General features: G+C 51.4%; 1 protein-coding gene across 2 annotated transcripts; it reads right to left on the bottom strand.

Annotated features, from left to right (window-relative positions):
* Positions 1-2228: 2228 nt before the first annotated feature.
* YKT6 (YKT6 vesicular SNARE protein) lies at positions 2229-17269 on the bottom strand. 2 transcript variants are annotated; one of them, XM_032763191.2, is made up of 8 exons: positions 17165-17269; positions 16758-16884; positions 9905-9987; positions 8228-8328; positions 7319-7423; positions 6646-6711; positions 5825-5926; positions 2229-4569 (listed from the first exon to the last, which is right to left on the bottom strand). In XM_032763191.2, the coding sequence occupies exons 2-8, from the start codon at positions 16859-16861 to the stop codon at positions 4534-4536; spliced, it is 597 nt and encodes a 198-aa protein (XP_032619082.1). In that variant the 5' UTR covers positions 16862-16884; positions 17165-17269; the 3' UTR covers positions 2229-4533. The 2 variants fall into 2 exon arrangements, with proteins under 2 accessions (XP_032619082.1, XP_032619090.1); XM_032763199.2 differs by having other exon boundaries at positions 17151-17238.
* Between the last annotated feature and the right edge of the window lie 2517 nt (positions 17270-19786).

Here is a 19786-nt window from a genome sequence, read left to right on the forward strand (position 1 = left end):
GGCAATTTTGAGGCTGGGGGCTTCCTTCAGCTGCTTGTGCACCAAACCCTGAACACAAGATGCCCTCCGCAACTGCATCGGGAAGGTGTTTCAGTCATGCCCTTGGTACCCTCTGTTGCATTTAGCTGGAGCCCTGTGCGGAGCCAGGGACTGGGGGGAAATCTCTCTTCTGCATGCCCTTTCAAGAGCGAGCCTCTCCCTATACAGCTGTAGGCTGAGGAGCTGTTTGTCCATCCCCCAAATGCTGGTGGATCCTTGCTGAATTTCCCTCTTACTTTCTCTTTCGTTTTGTCTGGGCTTCTCACTGTCTTTTCCTTCTTTGCCTTGTAAGTGTAAACGGTGAGTCTGATTGGGGGGGGGGGGGGTTTGTCTCGGGAAACTGCAAATAAATTTAAAAAACAAATAAAAAAGGGAAGTAGTGAAACGACTGTGACTCCTTCTGTGAGCGAGACGCTCACGCGGCAGGGCCCATGCAAGGATGTTTCGCACCCTAGGCCAATCAGCTCAGGTGCCGCAAGCTTGGGAGGCAGGAGACATGAAGCAGCCAGGGAGTGCTTGGGGAGGAGGCGGGGCAGGGGTGAGCTGGGGCAGGGAGCTCCCCTGCATGCCACATCCCCTGCCCCAGCTCCCTCCACCTAAATGCCAGCAGCAACCAGGGCAGCCAAAGATCCGGCCACCGTGGTTGCTGCCAAAGAAAATGGCGCCCCCCAAATCCTAGCACCGTAGGTAACCACCCAGCCGTGCCCTCACGCCCCTGGGCTGTGCCACCCTTGGGGAAAGGGGAGCCCAGGCCCTGTGCTCTCTGCCCCTGGAAACAGCCTGTGCTGACGTTAGCAGGGGCAGACCAGAGTCCCCCCAGTCCATCTGGACAATGCTGGTTGGTTACCTTGGCTGCCTGCTGGTTTGAGGCTTCAGCCCTCACCGCAGCCTCTGATCTCTGCCACATAACTCATGAGCAGAGGCAGGAGTGGCCTTTTTAGAGGCTCTAGTAGCTGCCTGTGAGCAGTCAGCACCAAGGGAATCAGTTACAAACAGGCTCAAGGGCGTAACCCAGAGAGGACCTACATAGGGCTGTCATGGCCCAGCCTTCCTGTCCTCTCTTTAGCATGCCGTGGTTGGGCACCATTGACTCAGCTCTAAGAGCCCCACCCCCTCCCAGCTGACCAGCCAGGGTAACTACCCAGAGCCAAGCACCACTCCCAGCAAACCCAGCCTCTCCCTGCGGCACATCCCATTAAACCGACAATGGTAGAAGCAGAGGCTTGTGACATTGGAGGCCAAGGCCTGCATGGGGCAGGCAGCCCCTGAGACAGCTGGGGGAGCAGGCCCAGTCCATGCTCACAGGAGTGGGCAGGTGTCTGTATTAAGAGCAAGCAGGAAGTTGCTCCCTGAAGGCCAAGCCCCAGGAGGCCGCTCTGAGGGAATGCAGCTAGAACAAGAGACAGGGCTGGAGAGGGAAGAGTGAAAACCCGCTGCTGGCCCACATTCAACCCCCCTGCCTGAGATCCTGACACAGAACGAGGGAAGGCACTGGTACCCCAGAGGATGGGCCTCGCTGAACCAGGGCGCAGCACCCAGTGCTCGGCCAGGAAGTGAACGGAGCCCTGGCAGCAGGCTGGACTCAAGCACCAAAGAGCCCTGCTGCATGGCTGGTTCAGCACTCAGAATGGTGAAGACCAAGGGGCAGCTGGGCCAGAGCTTGCCCCTCACCTGGGACTCTGGCCCCATGAGAGGGTGAGGCAGCAGCCTCCAGCTCCAAGGCTTAATGGGGCAGAAAGGGGCTCAACAGCTAAGCCCTGCCTGGGGTGGGGCTCCTGCCGAAGAAATTGCTATACGGTAACCACAGGAGCCTGCTGCCTGCCCACCCCCCGCAGAACAGAGAACTGAGAGGTTAGATGGATGCTCCCGCCCTTGGGCAGGAGCTGAGCAAAACAGGACCTGGGCCAATGCCACTCAAACTGTAGGGCACAAGGGAACTTAGATGGGCTCAGAGAGCAGTAAGCCTGGTGGCATAGTCCTCGCCACACACACAAGTGGCCAGGGCACGTGGCTTCACAGCCAGCACCAAGTCAGGAGGGGAGCACACTCCCCCAGCCCTGAAAATGGAGCTCTCGCCCATGTAGCACCGGCCAAGGCTGCTACCACAGATTGGGAGATCTGGCAAGCCACAGGCCTGGGTCAGCCACCGGAGAACCAGAGTACTAATGAGAGCCCAAGCCAGCTGAGACCGGTGAGAAGACAACTTTATCCAGACAGGTACAGGCCAGCCAACAGCACGTACAGAGAAGTCAGGCAATAGTTACTAAAACACAGTCTTCGCGTCCGCTAGACAAAGCTTTTCCATTGGAAATGGTATGAGTGGGAGGATGGAGCACAGAGCCAACGTGGCCACCAACATCACAGCAACCAGGGGCAGGGCTGGGAGCTGCGGCTTCTTCCTTCCGATGGGGCTAGGCTCACTCCAGCCCAGTCTCATGCACATGCCCACCTTCCAATCTCACCCCTCATGTGCCGGGCTGCTGGCCTCAAAGGGTAAGAGGCCAATGCCACGGGCCTTGGAATGTGAGGGGCAGGAGGGAGCTCTGACAGCCAGGTGGTACGGCCCAGCTCCACGGTTCCAGTAGGGAGGGGAAGGCAGGTAGGACCTCACCCCCATGGACAGTGGTTCTGCCATCCCTGCAGCTGGCTCACTGCCTAGCTGCACAGAGGGCATCACCAGGAGCAGGGTGCAGCTGAGGATTTTGCCAAGCAGGGTCTATTCCCAGCAGCACCTACCCCCAGAGCATTACCAAGCCATGGCTTTAGCACCCGCTCTAGTGGCCTTGAAGCCCAGGCTGGATGTGCAGCTTGTGGGATCAGGTGGGCAAGCAGCCACACACACAGCTCTGCTGATGCCCCTCTGCCCACTCCCCCAATCCCAACAGAGTCAGCCCATTGTGCAGTGAGGGCCTCCCAGGGGACTGACCAGAGGTGACCGCAGCAGAGATTTCAAGCCAGGTTTGCAGAGGGGAGTGAGGGATGGCATCACACCCTGCTAGCAGTGTCCCATGTCACAAACACATCAGCTCTCACTGCACAGCAAGAACTTCCCTGAGGATAGGGCTTCCCTTCTCCCATGTGCAGAGCAAGCCAGGTGCTCAACCTGCCCACTAGAGGTGGCACTGGCACATCCTCCACCCAGTGAGCTGGTGCCTGGAATGCCCTGTTCCAGGCAGCTGCCTCATCTCCCTGGTGCCCCTCATCAGGTGATTGCTCCCAATCAGAGCCCCACCCAAGGACCCTGGTTCCGCCTGACCTAATCCCAGTACATCAGTGCTGGGCAAAGGCAAGGATAAGCAAGAGTCAGGCTCAAGGGAGGAGGAAAGTGCAGCTCCATGGACAGGATGGAAGGATGGACAAGGTGGACTCCACTCAGCCTCCATCTCCATACGGAGAGGGGACGTGAACATCGTGTTCTAGTCTTTCCACCAGCAAGATCCTCCCCCGCCACAGCTCACGTTACATCACACACATGGCACAGAGCACACTTGGCACAGCTCCCAGCGCAGAGTGGGAAGCAGCACAGCCCCAAGGGCCAGAGTCGCAGATTAGGATGAAGTAATGGGGATGCTGGCTGACGAACAGCGTGGTGAGGACGGACAGTAACTGACAGCCCAGGCACTCATCGGGGGGAGACCTACCAGCCCCTTGGCCAGGAACAGGTTGAAAGCAAGGCAAAACACCAGCCTCTCTCCCTGCTCTGCACTGAATGGCGTCCCCCAGGGGCTCTCTCTGCTCACTGCCGGGGTGGGGAGGCAGAGTCCCTGCAGCAAAACTCGATGACCTTGGCTTGGTGGCACCTGGTGGGAAAGCACCGCCATGAGTGCTGACTCCCCAGCTGAACATGGGGAACAACTGGAGATTCCAGGCCTGGCTCCCTCTGGCTGGCTGAGACTCCAGTCGGAGCACCCCTGCTGCCCTGGGAGCAGCAAGGCTACATCCCACAACACTGACGCCTGTTCCCAACGCTCCTCAGAGGCCCATATCAACCAGGCCCCGCGCCCAAGGAGTCAGTCACCGGGTGGGTAGGAGTCGGAGGCTGAGCTGATGAGCCCGCAACGTTGGGCAGTGGTGCTGGCTGGTCTCAGTTACTGGAGTCCCTCTCTAGTGTTATGACTGTAAACAACAACGTGACCAGAATGCAGTCCATGTCTGATCTCTGGAGATGAGGAGTGAAAGCTGCTGGCCAATCCAGCACTGCAATTACAAGCCAGATGTCAAAGCTACAAGCCCTTCAGGCCAGAAAGGGCTGGCAGGAGAATGGTCACACTGTCTCTTCAGGGCTGACCTTGCCGGCCTTTCCGATGAAGAGCTGTTTAACTAGACGGCCCTGGGGTGCCAAGAAAGCCCTGTCCCAGCCCCACCGCCTGCAGAGGTGCAGCCTGGAACCGGGGATCCCCACCCATGGGCAGTCTCTTTTTGTCCCATGTACTTTAAAGGTCTGAAAGTGAGTGAAGGCCAGGTGGTCAGGAGCAGCGGTCTCAGCTGGCTGGGTCACATGATCTCACAGCACGAGTTCTGCTTTCGGGCCTGAAAAGCAAAGAAGAGCTGAGATGCTTCTCATTGGAGTTCCCCTCTGGGGACAGGCCGAGAGCCCGTGTACTGGGCTCACAGCTGGCTCCTCCCAGGCCAGCACCCTGCAGTTCGTGTGCCGGAGAGTCAGCAAGATACAGCAATGCCTAACCCTGCCCACTACCCCTATGCTACAGGGCCAGCGAGTCAAAGCAGCGGTGGGACAGCCGGGGTTTGGATCTGGGAGGGGGTGAGCCATCCGGGGCTTGTGACCCATCCAAGGGGTTTGAGGCTCACTAGCAGAAATGAGCCCAGCTGCAAGGCTATGGCTTTACAGAGGGGCACTGGCATTAGCTAGTTCAGTGCCCTCCACTCCAAGTTCCACCCCACTTCCACACACATTATCCTCTCTTCTATTGGGAAAACCCCCTCCCACAGCACTTCTGTAATGCCTGGTCCACCTGCCTTGGGACACTGCTGCCCTGTCAGCTCCTGAGTCAGCAGCTCAGTTAAAACGCTTCCAAACTCCAGCGGGGCAGCCTGTGCCGTGTCACCAGCTCCAGCTTGCTGGAGCGAGGCAGAGGGAAGGGTATTCCTGAGAACCCTCCACCTCTGCCCCTCTCACCAACACCCACCTCGAGGGTCATCCACAGACTCACTAAGGGAACTTGCACACAAACCGAGCACGTTAACTCCACCTAGAAGTCACTATGCTCTTCGGAGCGGGGACCAGCTTTGCCGAGCACCTGGCACGATGGGGGCCGCCGGCCCCATGAGGAGGTCTCCCAGGCACTGCCGCACGCAAACAATAAAACGGCTAGAAGCCAAGGTAGTTCACAGAGCCCTGGCACAAGGGAACACTGCACTCTGAGTGGTTTAGGAGCTCACTGCAGTGACAGAAGTGGAAATCCCTGCAGCCCAGAGCAAAGCTGCAGCCTTCTTGCCAAGGAGAAGTGCACTCCTGGCACCTCAGACCAGAGAGCAGCCCTAAGGACGTCACCATCTCTTGCCACGGTTCAGACCTCTCCTCCACCATTTCCTCCACACTTAAGCATCCACTCAGACCTAAGCTAGATTCAGCCCTAGCCAGCCAGCCCCGTATGAGACACTGGGGTAACATCTGAGTAACTACTTAACAGGGTTTATACATCTGCAGGTTTTGCCCAGGGTGAGTAAGTGCTGGCCCAGCCGAGCACACAGCTGCCCTGGCTACCCCTCCCAGCCGCCTCATACTTGTCAGGCAGCAGGGATGCCGAGCCCCAGAGGCACTTACAGTTTTGTAGAAGTGTTTGGAATGTAGCCCAAGCACCTCCGACTTGGCCACCAAGTCATCCAGCTTCTCCCCACGCTCCAGCAGAGACTCCATGGTGTTGTGCTGCAGAGAGCAAGTAGTAACACCAGTGCTGAAAACCCACGCCTCACCCAGCTGCAGTTACGGCACCAGAGCCCAATATTTTCAGTTTGTCCCCAGCTTGGCTATTGGTCCCTCCATCCCCAGAGCCCTCAGGACAGCTCTCACCACTCTGTGTGCGAGGGGAAAGTGAGAAGCAGGTGCTGTCCAATCACCACGCAGTTAGCTTTCACTCAGGATACCACATTGCATGTGTGAATGGTGATGTCACCCTGCCCGCCCTGGGAGGTTGGGAATGTCACAATAAAGAGCATGAAGAGGCCTCGCATGGGCTTGTGGCTTCTTGGGTCCCTCAAGCCCCTGCTTTCCAGGGGATCCTGACTTACTAGTCTGTCCCCGTTAGAAAACAGGGGATCCAGTGATCTTTGGCTCTTTTCCCTTGGTGCCCTGGCAGCCCGATACCTGGGACTCAAATGCAGCCCTGCAGTCCGGTGCTATGTGACCCAGCCTGCCTTATGAAGTCTATGGACTGATATCAAGCTAACTTCAGACTAACACATCTGCTTATTTCCAAGTAATGGCTGGGAACCCACAGAACTCGTGACAGTGAAGGCATCCCAGGAGTTCAGGCCAGTCTGGAGTTGGGTTCAGCAGACTTCATGACTGGAGACAGGGGTGCCCTGGCCCTTTGCTGCTCCCAGGAAGCCCTCCTCGCTTCCTCTTGCTCCGCACGCAGCCCTTACCAGAATGATTTTGGTCTCGTCCAGCTCTGCCTGCACTTTCGTCATAGCGTCTGCCTCCCGGGGATTCTTGGAGAGCAAGAACACAACACATTACATGGGACACACGATTCCAAGGACAGGGCGCTCAGCGTCTGCAGGCCCAGGAGCCCAGACATATCCAAGCCAGAAGCCAGACTTCCCCCTCAAAGCACTCCAAGCACTGCGTGGGGACAGGGAGACCGTCTTTTACACTGCCAAAGATACAAGCCTTTGTGGACACTGCAAATTTGTCAGAGGGATTGCTGGGGGTTCCCAGCTAAAGGTCTTCCTCACACTCCCAGTAAGGCCTAGAGGACAGGAGCAGACTGCAGAGCTGGTCTGAACAGCTTATGTTCTTATGTAGGAAACAGACCTCTTCATTCATCGCAGGCACTCAGCCAGCCCCTCGCTACAACTGGCGTACTGATCCTCTGCACCCCGAGAGGCAGGACAGAGCTATGCACCCCATTTTACAAATGGGCAACTGAAGCCCAGCACTTTAAGCTATTTGCTCAAGCTTACGCTGGAAGTCTGGAGGAGCAGGGAGCTGAATCCAGCACTCTCAAGTTCTAGGGCAGCAGCCTACCCACTAAAACCACTCTTTTCCTACTGCTTCTCTGGCTTCTGACATCCAGTCAGTAAATGCAGGTCATACCTGATATTTACTAAGGTAACCATCTAAGGCTGCATAGTTAATCGTAGATGGAGATCCTGAGGGCCAGTCTGTCCTATTGACCTGCGTGGAGAACTCATCCAGAACCTGAAATGCAAAGCAAACCCAAGGCTGAGCACCCAGCTGTCTTCCCCACTCAGACACCCACAACCGGGCTTGAGATCTCAGAATCGTTAAGAAAGAGTCATTCCCTGGCATCCTACTCTGTCAACAGAGGGAAGGGGGTGCGGACCCAACTCCTGTCTCGCAACCTACAGAGGAATGCAAGCTGGGAGTACATTAAGTGGCCCATGAGGAGACAGTCACTGGGATTCAGATAACATACCAAGGACTTCCCCTCTCCCAAGAACAACATGGTCTTTGCTGATCTGCGGGACACCCTGGCATCCAGACGCATGGCTAACAGCAGTGACCATAGCGGAGAACGCAGACAGAGGCCATGCAAGTTGTGATACAGCTCTGTCCGACTTGTAACACCCAGGCACCAGTTCTGGCCACTCAAAAGCCTGGGCCAGACTGCAGAATGTTTCTGTGAGGACAAATACTAAATATCAAGCTAAGAGCATCAGACCCTTCTTTCTGGGGGTATAACCAGGACTGAAACCAGGTCGGACAAGGTAAAACGCATTAACCCATTGCATCACCCAGCCCATGAAGAAGTCTTAGGCCTGAACAGATCCTACCATCATCATGTAGCTAATTTGTGACAGTAATGTCGGCAGACAAGAAAAGATTTGTAGAGTCTCAAATGCCCAAGCAGCAAGTAGCTTTTCAACTAAAAGGGAAGCAAATTCAGGACTCTGAACAGACAGTCAAAGTCTCCTCCTGCTGTGCATCGTCCCAGCCACACGGCTCATGTCAGAAGTAACGAGAACCCTAAATGGAGTTTACCTTCTCCAGCAAGGTGAAACACACGCGTGGTGGATACTCGTTGTCTGCAATCACCACTCCAGCCAGTCTGTCATTTCGCACGTACACGTGGCAGAGGTATTCTGAACCAAAGACCAAGTGCAAAGGTTTCACAGATAAGTGCATAACATGAGGTCATCAAGCAGCATTCAGAGCAACCCACATGTAAAAATCAGCCAGCTCTCATGGACTAGCACTCCACTGTCCAGACGAAGATCCAAGGTTCACATTTTGGCAACACTTAGCTCAGAGGACGTATGTGGGTTTCACTAGGAAGGCAGCAGAAGGAGATGCAATGTATTTCTCCCCAGGGAAGACCAGAGGCAGAGCACACATGGAGCATGACAAATGTAACCAAGGCAGAGCGTGTACAATCTAAGTCAAACAAAGGTGTGGAAGGGAGGTAACATACAACTAGGCCATTCAAGTTGTTTGGGTTACACGTTCTATTGGTTCTGGGGGGTTAATAGTTAATGACTCACTATTACATAGTATTAGTGTAGGTAAGAGGGCATGAGAAGACAGATTTAAGAACGTTTGGAGCAAGGAGATGTGGCATACGGGATGTTCCAGGACTAGGGAGGTGTATGGAACAAGGCTAGGAGTCAGGAGTTTGGGCAGACAGAGATGATGGCAGAGAAAAGCGTACGAATGATGGGACAGAAAGACAAGGGCTGCATCAGGTGGAGCATTGCAGTGCACAGCCTGGAGCACAGAGACATGGAGTCTGAACTCTATGCAGAAGCCTTCAGCAGAGGGATTCCAGTGGGGTGGGGTGACAGTAATGGCAGGAAGATCTGAGCGGCTCTGTGGGCTGGAGAGGGGAGTTCAGGCAGTGTACATGAAGCTAAGTTCAGTGGCAGGGCTTGTGTGGAGTTAAGATAAGGTGAGGCATGAAGCTCAAAAGGAGCATCCGGTTGTCAGGCAGGTTCCTATGCTTACTTGATTTTCCAGCTGGGACAGCAGAAGCGCTAGTCAGCATGTGACTTGGCTGCAGTCCAGAATGGATTGAAATGCCGACTCCCTCCCACCTCACAATCTTTTGCGCACCTCCTGGCCCGATGGAATCAATACTGCCGATCAGAGACCAATATGGTTACTCAGGGAACCCTGAGTTTAGTCTACAAATGGAGGAAGTTCCCAGATACACACACAAAAGATAGGCATGGTTAACCCTTTGGTGCAGATTTCTCATGCATGTGCCACAATGCCATTAGGGGATGTCACAGCTACTAGGGCAGAGGAGAGGACATAACATCAGCAACCAGGAATGCTCAGTACTACAGCAGTAGTATGTGTGGCTGTCACTGGGGAAATTACTACAAGTCATGCCACACCTCAGGGTGGATGTTAAGAGCTGGCTGGCCATGGCTCATCCAGCCAGGGCGCCAGACGTCCATTTTTCATTGAGCATTAAGTGCTTTGCAATTTAATCAAGCAATTTAGGCCAGATGTTTGACTAATCCTGCATGACTTGCATAGCCAGAGAAACAGCTCCTGGCGATCGCAATGAAAGGGAGGGGGACAGTAGCCAGCAACAGATTATCTGGAAAAGCAGATGCCCAGGGAAAAGAATTAAACTCTCCAAGGCATACAGCTGCTCTGTATCTCGCAAGTACACCGTAACCCTGCATGATCAATGCCCTTGCGTCCTCTTACCTTGTTCCTTCACTGACGCTCGGCTGCCCAGAACCGACCGCTCTACAATCAGCTGGCTCGTGAAGGTCATGAATTCCTGAACACTGCAAACACACAGCATTTCATTACTTAAAATTCTCTTACAATAGCATCTCCCCACTCCCAAACAGACCTATCACCACAATGATGCCAAGAACAAAGTAATTTTGCCAGCAGTTGCTGTATTAACTCACTGCAGAGCATGTGCTAGTGGAAAAATTGTGATGCAACCAATAAAAGGTTTCCTTTAAATCTTGCATTCAAGGTAGCACTTAAGATATTGCCTTGACCACTTTGAGAACCAGGCCAACTAGCAGGAGCTAACTACAGACCCAGACCGCCAGTGTCAGCTCTGCTGATTAACACAAATTAATTCACAGGTCATTGTTACCACCCAGCCCTACCATACTCACTCCAGTATGTGTACTATATGGAGCTGAAGGGCGAGGGCTCTGCCTGCAGCGTTTCCCACAGACAGGGCTACACTGAAGGTAATGCACCTTCACTGCCTAGCATTAAAAGGTGTGCATGATGCCTCCGTGCTCATCCTAGCCTACTCTCTTTGGCATGCCACTGAGCAGCATGTGGGACACAAGCGGTGGTCTCCATGAAGAGGGGCTTTTTCACGCAACGCTAAGACATTCTGCTTTCTCATATACTGTACGCAAGCTTCTTTTTCGATCAAGCCCCAGTACTTACAATGGTTCTCTATTAACTCCTACGCTTATGCAGTGGCTTAGATATTGGGAACATGGGCGGTAATCAGGATTACTTTAGAGTAGGCGAACTACAGGTGAAGTGGCAGGGAGAGGTCCACTTGGCCAACCAGTCCAGCAGGAAGGACTCTAATATATCCTGTCCACAAGTGTCTTACCATGACACTTGACTTTGGCATGGAAATCTCATTAGACCATTCCATCTCACAGCTTTATCAGTGTTTTCTAATATCCAAGTTGACTTTGTCCTTCATTAATTTAGGAACTAAGTAAACTGACACCATGAAATTTAAGATCTGCCCCCGTGCGTATCTAAAGTGACCCGCTGATTTTAGTGACTAAAAATTAATTGCTTGTCTTTACTCCTGAGAGCCCTAAAGTGCCAAGATTTCTCAGGAAGAGTGAATGGAATTCAATCCCTTCTTGTGCATCACTGGAATTTACCAAGGTCTAATCACTTGACCTTCCTTGGCTTTCCAGAAGTATAAGGTGCTGTAAAGGTAGCAGAGAGCCCGTTTGGTCTGCAGAATCTTTATTACTGAGGATGATGCATGAGAAAGACATCGACTTAATGCTGATCCCAGAGCAACTTTGCAGTGGTGGAGTGCAGAAGAGCAATTTTAGTGTTAACTGAACACCTGCTGCAGAAGTCTTCATTATGAACATGGAAGAGCCCCAGAAGCTATTTCTCCTGGTTTTTACCCCAAGTAAAAGAAGGGAAGGAAAAGACTTACTTGCCTTTAAGGGGAGGGGGAAGGAAAGAGAATGTGAAAGTTCACCACCATTTCAGTTTAAAAACATTCAAGTGCCTTTAATCTTTCCCTTAGTCTCAAATTCTTTTCCTCAAAGCTGTCTTCAAATTGTATTTCCTCTTGTTCTGGCTTTAAAAGTGCACTGCCAAAGCAGTCTCTCTAATGCAGCGTGAAGTAGCTCTAAAATAGGCATGTCACACATTCACCCTGGTTGAGGTTGATGATACAAAATTAATAGAGATAGTGAAGACCCAAGCAGACTGCAAAGAGCTACAAAAGGCTCTCTCCAAACTGGATGGCTGGGCAACAAAATGGCAGATGAAATTTAATTTGATAAATGCAAAGTAATGCGCATTGGAAAGCATAATCCCAACTATACATATAAAAGTATGGGGTCTAAATTAGCTGCCACCACTCGAGAAAGAACTTGGAGTCATTGTGGATACATCCACTCAATGTGCAGCAACAGTTAAAAAAGTGAACAGAATGCTGGGAAAAATTAAAAAGGGATAGATAATAGGACAGAAAATGTTGCCTCTACATAAACCCATTGTACGCCCACATCTTGAATACCACATGCAGATGTGGCCACCCCATCTCAAAAAAGATACTGGAATTGGAAAAGATTCAAAAGGGCAACAAAAATGATTAGGGGTATGGAACAGCTTCCGTATGAGAAGAGATTAACAAGCCTGGGACTTTCAGCTTGGAAAAGAGACGGCTAAGGAGAGATGTGATTGAGGTCTATAAAATCATGACTGGTGTAGAGAAAGTAAGTCAGGAAGTGTTATTTACTCCTTCTCATAACACAAGAACTAGGGATCACCAAATGAAATCAACAGGCAGCACGTTTAAAACAAACAAAAGGAAGTATTTCTTCACGCAACACAACCTGTGGAACTCCTTCCAGAGGATGTTGTGAAGGCCAACCCATAACAGGCTTCAAAAAAAGAACTAGGTAAGTTCATGGAGGATAGGTCCATCAATGGCTATTAGCCAGGATGGCAGGGATGGTGTCCCTAGCCTCTGTTTGTCAGAAGCTGGGAATGGGTGACAGGAGATGGATCACTTGATGATTCCCTGTTCTGTTCATTCCCTCTGGGGCACCTGGCACTGGCCATTATCAGAAGACAGGATACTGGGCTAGACGGACCTTTGGTCTGACCTAATAGGGCCATTCTTATGCATTTTGGGGGCCTGCACAGTATACTCTGATTCTGCAAAAATCTAGGCTTTCATTTCAAAAGTACATTATTTCTAGACCTCTCAGTTATAAAAATAGCCTTGAAAACATGAACCAGGAATAAACCAATAGCCTTGTTTTGAGTCTGCAGTCTGAAACAATTGCAGTCAGAGGTGTAAACCTACCCCTCCATTTAGAACCCTGCAAGCAGCTGTGAAACTGCACAGGCTTCTGTCAATTTCACACTGCTCCTGGGGAAGACTAGGAGCACAGGCAGGCACTGGAGTTAGTCACAAGGAAGCACCATGCTTTAGTTAGCTGAATCCGACACTCCAACCAGTTGTCAGGCAGCTTTGGAGGGTGAGAAGAGAAATTCTCCTCCCTTTCAGCTACTGGTTTGCATGAGGGAAGGGGAAGGATGTGGAGCTTCACATTTATCAGACACCTACTAGTCAGACATATGAAAGATGGTGCTTCTAAGCAAAGTCCACTAGGCCAAAATCCCAGCTATCTCCCTCTTCCTAGGGGTTTCAGGTGCAAAGATCAGCAGATTCTAGTCAGAGCACAGTCCCGAATCCCACTAGTGAGGCTACAGTCTAGCTAAGAATCTGGCAACTTCAAGTCCCACAACTGGTTTTGGTGGGACTATTCTCCAGGAGTAAGACACAGATTAGAACAGACTAATCGATCAAAGGTAGCAAGTGTGGCCTTTATGCAATGCTCTCTTCCCACCAGAAGCCCATACTGTATTTTCAGGTATGCTACCTGGCCTTTTTGAGCAAGTCAAGTCAAAAAGATTCTGGAAAGGATAACTGACATTCCCCCATAGCTCCTTTACTGCTCTTATTCAACCATCTTCCCCCATCTCACAATAGCTCTCCTCCCCTCTTTCAAGCTCCAGTACCCAGAAAGCTGCCTTTATAATAAACCATTTCGGCAGCTCAGACTACAAGTTTTGTTTAAATCCAAGCTGCTGCAATGCATTCCACACTTGGACAGTTTCTGCACTCCCACCTCTACGGGATACAACTTAGATGAAATATAAGGATTAATGCATATTATGGTATTATATTAATAGTGATATAAAGTGACAATATTAATGTGTAGTAAGCCAGTTTGTTTTACCCATCTTCAGTTAATAAAAGTGAAAGTTTTAAGTAGTCAGTTCATTTGTTACTATTTATGCTATTTATGTTTTGCATGACTCCCAGTCTGGGACAATGGGGACTAAAACGTCAGTTTCACTTTCAGATTCTCAGTACTGCAACATAAAGCTTCCAAAACCTGCAGGGGAAGATTTGTTCAAGAACATGTTCCATCAGCACTTGAAGAAAGATTGTAGAATCATTCCTACTGGTCTCAGGTTTTGTAATACAGGCTGCCAGCCGATGTATGAATTTGAAATTCCAGGTGTGCGGTTTTTTTAAGGAATAAGTCCAAGGTCTGATTATAATTCAACACAAAACAAACCTAATTCCTGGTGATAATTCTGATAAAAAGACACACGTGGGGCGTTAAATGAGATGCCCTGTGAGGTACCTGATCACAGTCTCTCTCTCCCTCGCCTACCCCCTCCATGTTTAATTATGACATTTTAGTAAGTCTCATGAACGACATCATTGGACCAGATTGCCATGAATTAAAAAAAGCATTTAAAAACATTCAACATTTAAAATCCCAGTACCTTTCCAGGATCAGGAGACACTAAAAACTTAAGACAAAATTCAAATTTTAGGCCAAATTTGTTAATCCTTAATACTGCTTGCAAGTATTTACACACTGAATTCAAAGGGGCTACTTGACACACACGTCAGTTTGCAGAATTGGGGTTCTTGCTAGTATAAGATTATGCATGTGCAAAGCAATCAAATTAGCGAGGCGGGGAAATTTCCCCCCACAATTAAGGTTTTTTTAAATGAGTAAGAGAAAACTGCCTGTAGTTTATGCCATCTTTGCATCTGAGTGGGCTTGAGTTAGGGAAGATACTGGCATGACTTCTTGCCTGGGATTCTACTAGTGTTGATCAATTTACATTGAGGTGATTGTACTTTTTGAAAATAATAAAAACTGATTTTCTTTAAAAAAAAATCCTAAATTCCTATTAGCAGCCTGTTGTAGAATGCAGCAATGATTCTGGACAGACAAATTGTAGGATCTGTGACTTTCTCCTGCACCTGTGATTTTCTTCTGTCTCTGACTTTAAGGCAGTTCTTCCGGGAGGATTTTATTAACTTTATTTCAATTAGCAAATTGCAGTTTCCCCTCATGCATCAGCCCTCGTAAATGCAAGACCTCTGGTCATGCCAAACAGGGAAAATATGTAATGATGTCAGAGGAGTACAGCTTCCTGAGGCACAGGTAAAAATTGCAACAGAAGCATAGAAGTGTGTTTGTTTAATGCTTATCTTTTAAAAAAATCCCCCTAACATAATCCACTATGAAGCAAAAGCCCTATCAGGCCTAAGTGTCAAGTACGGCCAAGCTCCAAATCTCAGCTATTTTTGTTGTAACCTTGGCAAAGGAAGTAAAAATTTGTAAAATAAATTCTAACAATGATATTTCTCCTCCAAACTCACTCTGCCCCCTCCCCATCAGAACCATAGAAGAGAGAGTTTGCATATGCTTTAAATGTCACCTTTGGGTGTACACGAAGCATGGAAAGTTTCAGTGCAGAAGGCAGATGTTTCTTAAAATTATGAGTATCTGAAACCAGGAAGTTAGAAGGGAAGTTGTTTTGCAGTCAAGCACTTGCTAATACAACTACTTCTTTCTAAAAAGGTTTAGGGGTATTACCCCACCTTAATGGTTGGGGGGCTGTACTTCTAGTGCAGGTTAACTTATGTAAGGGCAATACTGGTACTCTTCTGCAAATACAGATTCACAGTGCTCTCAGGGTTAGGGTGTAATCACCAGAATGACAAGGAGCTGGGATTAGCATTTAGCTTTTAGCACTCTGATCTCAGCCATCAGGGTTCTCTGCACAACTAAACACCTTAAGCAAAGGTGACATGCCAGGCCTATATGTCACCACAAACGGGAAAATACTAATAATTGCTAAATACAAATACACTGATCACTCCAGCTGTCACAGAAGCCCAGCTGAATTGATAAAGAGAAACCCACAAGTTATCTCCCATTTGTTTTTCAAGTCTCTTCATGAGCTGAGATGCTTGTGAAACAGATCTTTTGACACATTATCGACAATATGGATTACAATTCACATCAATATATGCTCTCTTATTTTGTATACCCCACTACATCAGCCTTCTAAAACCTGCAAAAACACACCAGCTTAGGCACTGATCTATTCACAGGCCTTTTGCTGTGATGATAAAAACCCATCTTATTCACCAGTTTAAAAGCTCACTCATATTGGATGGTCATTCTGCCCATCCGAGGTACTTCTATGAGCCCCACTACTGTATATTTGAACGCCACACAACTTTTAATGCAGTTACCCTCACTATACCCCAGAGGGACAGACTGTTCCCCTGGGAATAAATACTTAACTAGCCATTGGGTGTGAAAGAGAGAATTACTCTGTAGCCTGAGGCTTCGAGCACCCACTTGGGAGGCAGGACAACTGGCAGGCAGACCCCTTGCTCCATCTAGAGTGTCACTCTTTATCTACAGAGGAATAGCTTCAACTGGAAAACTGAGGGAGCCCCACAGTAGAATACCCCATAGCTTAGGGGTTAGAGCACCTCCCAAAGAGGTGAGACACCTCTGTTCCAATCCCACCGCCCCATCAGGCAGAGGAGGAATTGAACTGAGGCCTCCCAGATCCCAGATGAGTGCTCTACCCACTAGGCTAAATGTTATAAGGAGGCTGGTATGAAGACCACCCCCTCTTTTGGCCAGATTCTGAATGGGACCTAATCCAGTAGGCAGCCTCTGAGCTTGCTTACTGGACTGGCTCCTGCACTCATGATAAGTGTTTGTTTCCAGTCTGTGAAACCAAAACTGATATTTAGGCACCTCCCTACCTTTGTGGATCGACCTACGTGACTTGCCCAGGGTCACACAGGGCGTCTGTGGCAGAGCAGGGGCTGGAACCCCAGTCTCACAAGCATGCGCACCAACCACTGATCGCCCTTATGGAGCTATTTGTTCCAGCCGGGGAGGTGGCCACCCAGCACAGGGGAAAGAGTTCCCCAGCCGGGGCCGGCGCCTCGGGGACCCACCTGGTTTTCTGGAAGAAGCTGAACGAGGACAAGTCGTAGGCGGCTTTCAGCAAGTGCACTTTGGGGTCGCCTTTGTAAAGGACACTTAGGCTGTAAAGCTTCATCCTGGCGCCTCTCCAGCAGCCGCCTGAGCGAGAAGGAAGGAGTCAGGGCTGGGGGAGGGGAGAGGCCCAGGAGACAAGCCCCGACCTCCCCCTTTACACTTCCCCCTCAGCCCGTGCCGGGTGCCCGAGGACCCCCCGCTCCCAACACCCACAACAGAGCAGGGCCTGGCTGCGGCCTCGCCCTGCGCGCTGGGCTGGGAGACTCTGCCGCCCCCCGCCTTCCCCAATGAGGGGCGGGGCCCGCCCGGCTCCCCACCAACCCCGCCTTCAGGGGCGCGCTCGTTTGGACCCGGAGGTCGGTACCGGACAGGTCCCGCCTCCCTCCTGCGGCTCCGGCGGTTGCCGCGACTGACTGGGTAGTGGGCGGAGGAAGGAACCGCCGCGCCCCGCTGACCCGGAAACAAAATGGTGCTGCCGGAAGTGCCGGCGGTGAGTCAGCGCCACGGAGCGCTCTCGTACTGCGCATGCGCTCGGCCGCTCAGGGACCCAGCTAATAAATATCCGCCTGACGGACAGCTTCGCCCCCCGCCCCGCTCATACTGGACAGCCAATGAGCATCGCCCTGGCATAAGCCCCTCCCAGAGAGGGCGTGGCTAGTGAAACATATACACAGACACACACACTCCCTCCTCCTCCTCCTCCTCCTCCGGGGTGTGGGGCGGGACGGGCAGCTCCCGAGGGGGCGGAGCAACTCCCAAGGGGGCGGAGCAATGCAGCAAGTCTAAGGGGAAGAACAGTGCAAGAGACGTTATTAAGGGCTAAGTTCCCTGTAAGCTGTGTGGCTATGCAGCAGCCTGTTTAGGGCCTCACAGGCATTCAGGGAACCTGCTCAGGGACCGGCCAGGGGAGGGGCACCCCTCCCCCAGCCCCAACCTATCCCTGCCCCCAACCCAGGGCAGCCCAAAGGATTAAGGGGGCCTGGGGGCTTCGGCAGCCGGGGGCCCCCGCTTCAGTGGTAATTCAGCAGCGGAGGGTCCTTCTGCTCCAGGACCCTCCGCTGAAGTGCCCCGAAGACCCGTGGCGGGGGCTTCCTGCCACTGAATTACCGCCAAAGACCAGGCACTTCATCGGCGGGTCCCATTTCTGTGGTAATTCAGCGGTGGGGCGGAAGGACCCCCCACCGCCGAAGACCCGGAGCAGAAGAAGCTCCAGAGGCCCGGGCCCCATGAGAGTTTTCTGGGGCCTCTGGAGCAAGTGAAGGACCCCATTCCAGGGGCCCCGAAAACTCTCGTGGGGGCCCCTGCGGGGCCCAGGGTATGGGGCAAATTGCCCCACTTGCCCCGTCCTCTGGGCGGCCCTGTCCCAACCTTCACCCAGCCCCAACTATGCCAGGCCCAGACCTACCACAGCCAGGGCACCCCACCCCAGCCTGAACCCAGCCAGTGTGGCCCAGCCTGCCCCCAGCCACGGCCTAGACAGCCCAGCCCAAACAGCCTGGCCTAGACCCAGCAACAGCAGCCCAAACCAGTGCCCCTTCACGAACTAGTTTTGCCAAATTTCCAGTTGTACAAAACTGAACACCCCAGCCCTGCCCCTTCCCAGAGGCCCTGCCCCTTCCCCGCCCCCTCCTGGAGTTCCCACCCTCGCATAGAGCAGCAGTTCTCAAACTTTAGCAACCCAAGCACCCCAAAGTCCCTCGCTTTGCTCCAGGCTTTGCTCCCACTCCACCTCTTCCCCCACGGCTTCACACTCCCCCACCTCTTCCCACCCCCTCTTCACTCTCTGCCACTTCTCTCCCCTGCCATTTTCCATCGCCTCCCCAGAGCACGTCACATCCCCACTTCTCCCCCTCCCTCCCAGTGCCTCCTGCACACCGCTGAACAGCTGTTCCGCCATGTGCAGGCAGCATGGAGAGGAATGGGGAGGAGTTGAGGGAGGGAGGGGCAGGTATTTATCAGCTGGCCGGTGGACGCCCCTGGAGTACCCTCACAGACCCCTAGGGGGTCCATGCCCTCAGTTTGAGAAATGCTGGCATAGAGAGTATATTTATATGGGAGGGGTTCAAGTGCTTTAGAGGATAGGATTAATATTCAAAACGATCTGGACAAATTGGAGAAATGGTCTTAAGTAAACAGGATGAAATTCAATAAGGAGAAATGCAAAGTACTCCACTTAGGGAGGAACAATCAACTGCACACATGCAAAATGGGAAATGACTGCCTAGGAAGGAGTCCTGTGGAAAGGGATCTGGGTAGCACAGTGGCTCACAAGCTAAATATGAGTCAACAGTGTAACACTGTTGCAAAAAAAGCAAACATCATTCTGGGATGTATTAGCAGGAGTGTGGCAAGCAAGGCACATGAAGTACTTCTTCCTCTCTACTCTATCCTAATTAGGCCTCAGCTGGAGTGTTGTGTCCAATTCTGGGTGCCACATTCCAGGAAAGATGTGGACAAATTGGAGAAAGTCCAGAGAAGAGCAACAAAAATTATTAAAGGTCTAGAAAACATGACCTATGAGGGAAGACTGAAAAAAATGGGTTTGTTTACCCTGGAGAAGACAAGACTGAGAAGGGACATGATAACAGTTTTCAAGTACATATAAAGGTTGTTATAAGGAGAAGGGAGAAAAATTGTTCTCGTTAACCTCTGAGAACAGGACAAGAAGCAATGGGCTTAAATTGCAGCAAGGGGGAGGGGGTTAGGTTGGACATTAGTAGGGTGACCAGATGTCCTGTTTTTATAGGGACGGTCCCGTTTTGGGGGACTTTTCTTATATAAGTGCCTATTACCCCCCATCCCCATCCCATCTTTTCACAGTTGCTATCTGGTCACCCTAGACATTAGGAAAAACTTCCTAACTGTCAGGGTGGTTAAGCACTGGAATAAATTGCCTAGGGAGCTTGTGGAATCTCCATCACTAGGGATTTTTAAGAGCAGGTTGGATGAACACCTGTCAGGGATGGTCTAGATCATACCTAGTCCT

This window comes from Chelonoidis abingdonii, chromosome 2 (assembly GCF_003597395.2).
Source record: "Chelonoidis abingdonii isolate Lonesome George chromosome 2, CheloAbing_2.0, whole genome shotgun sequence".
NCBI lineage: Eukaryota > Metazoa > Chordata > Testudines > Testudinidae > Chelonoidis > Chelonoidis abingdonii.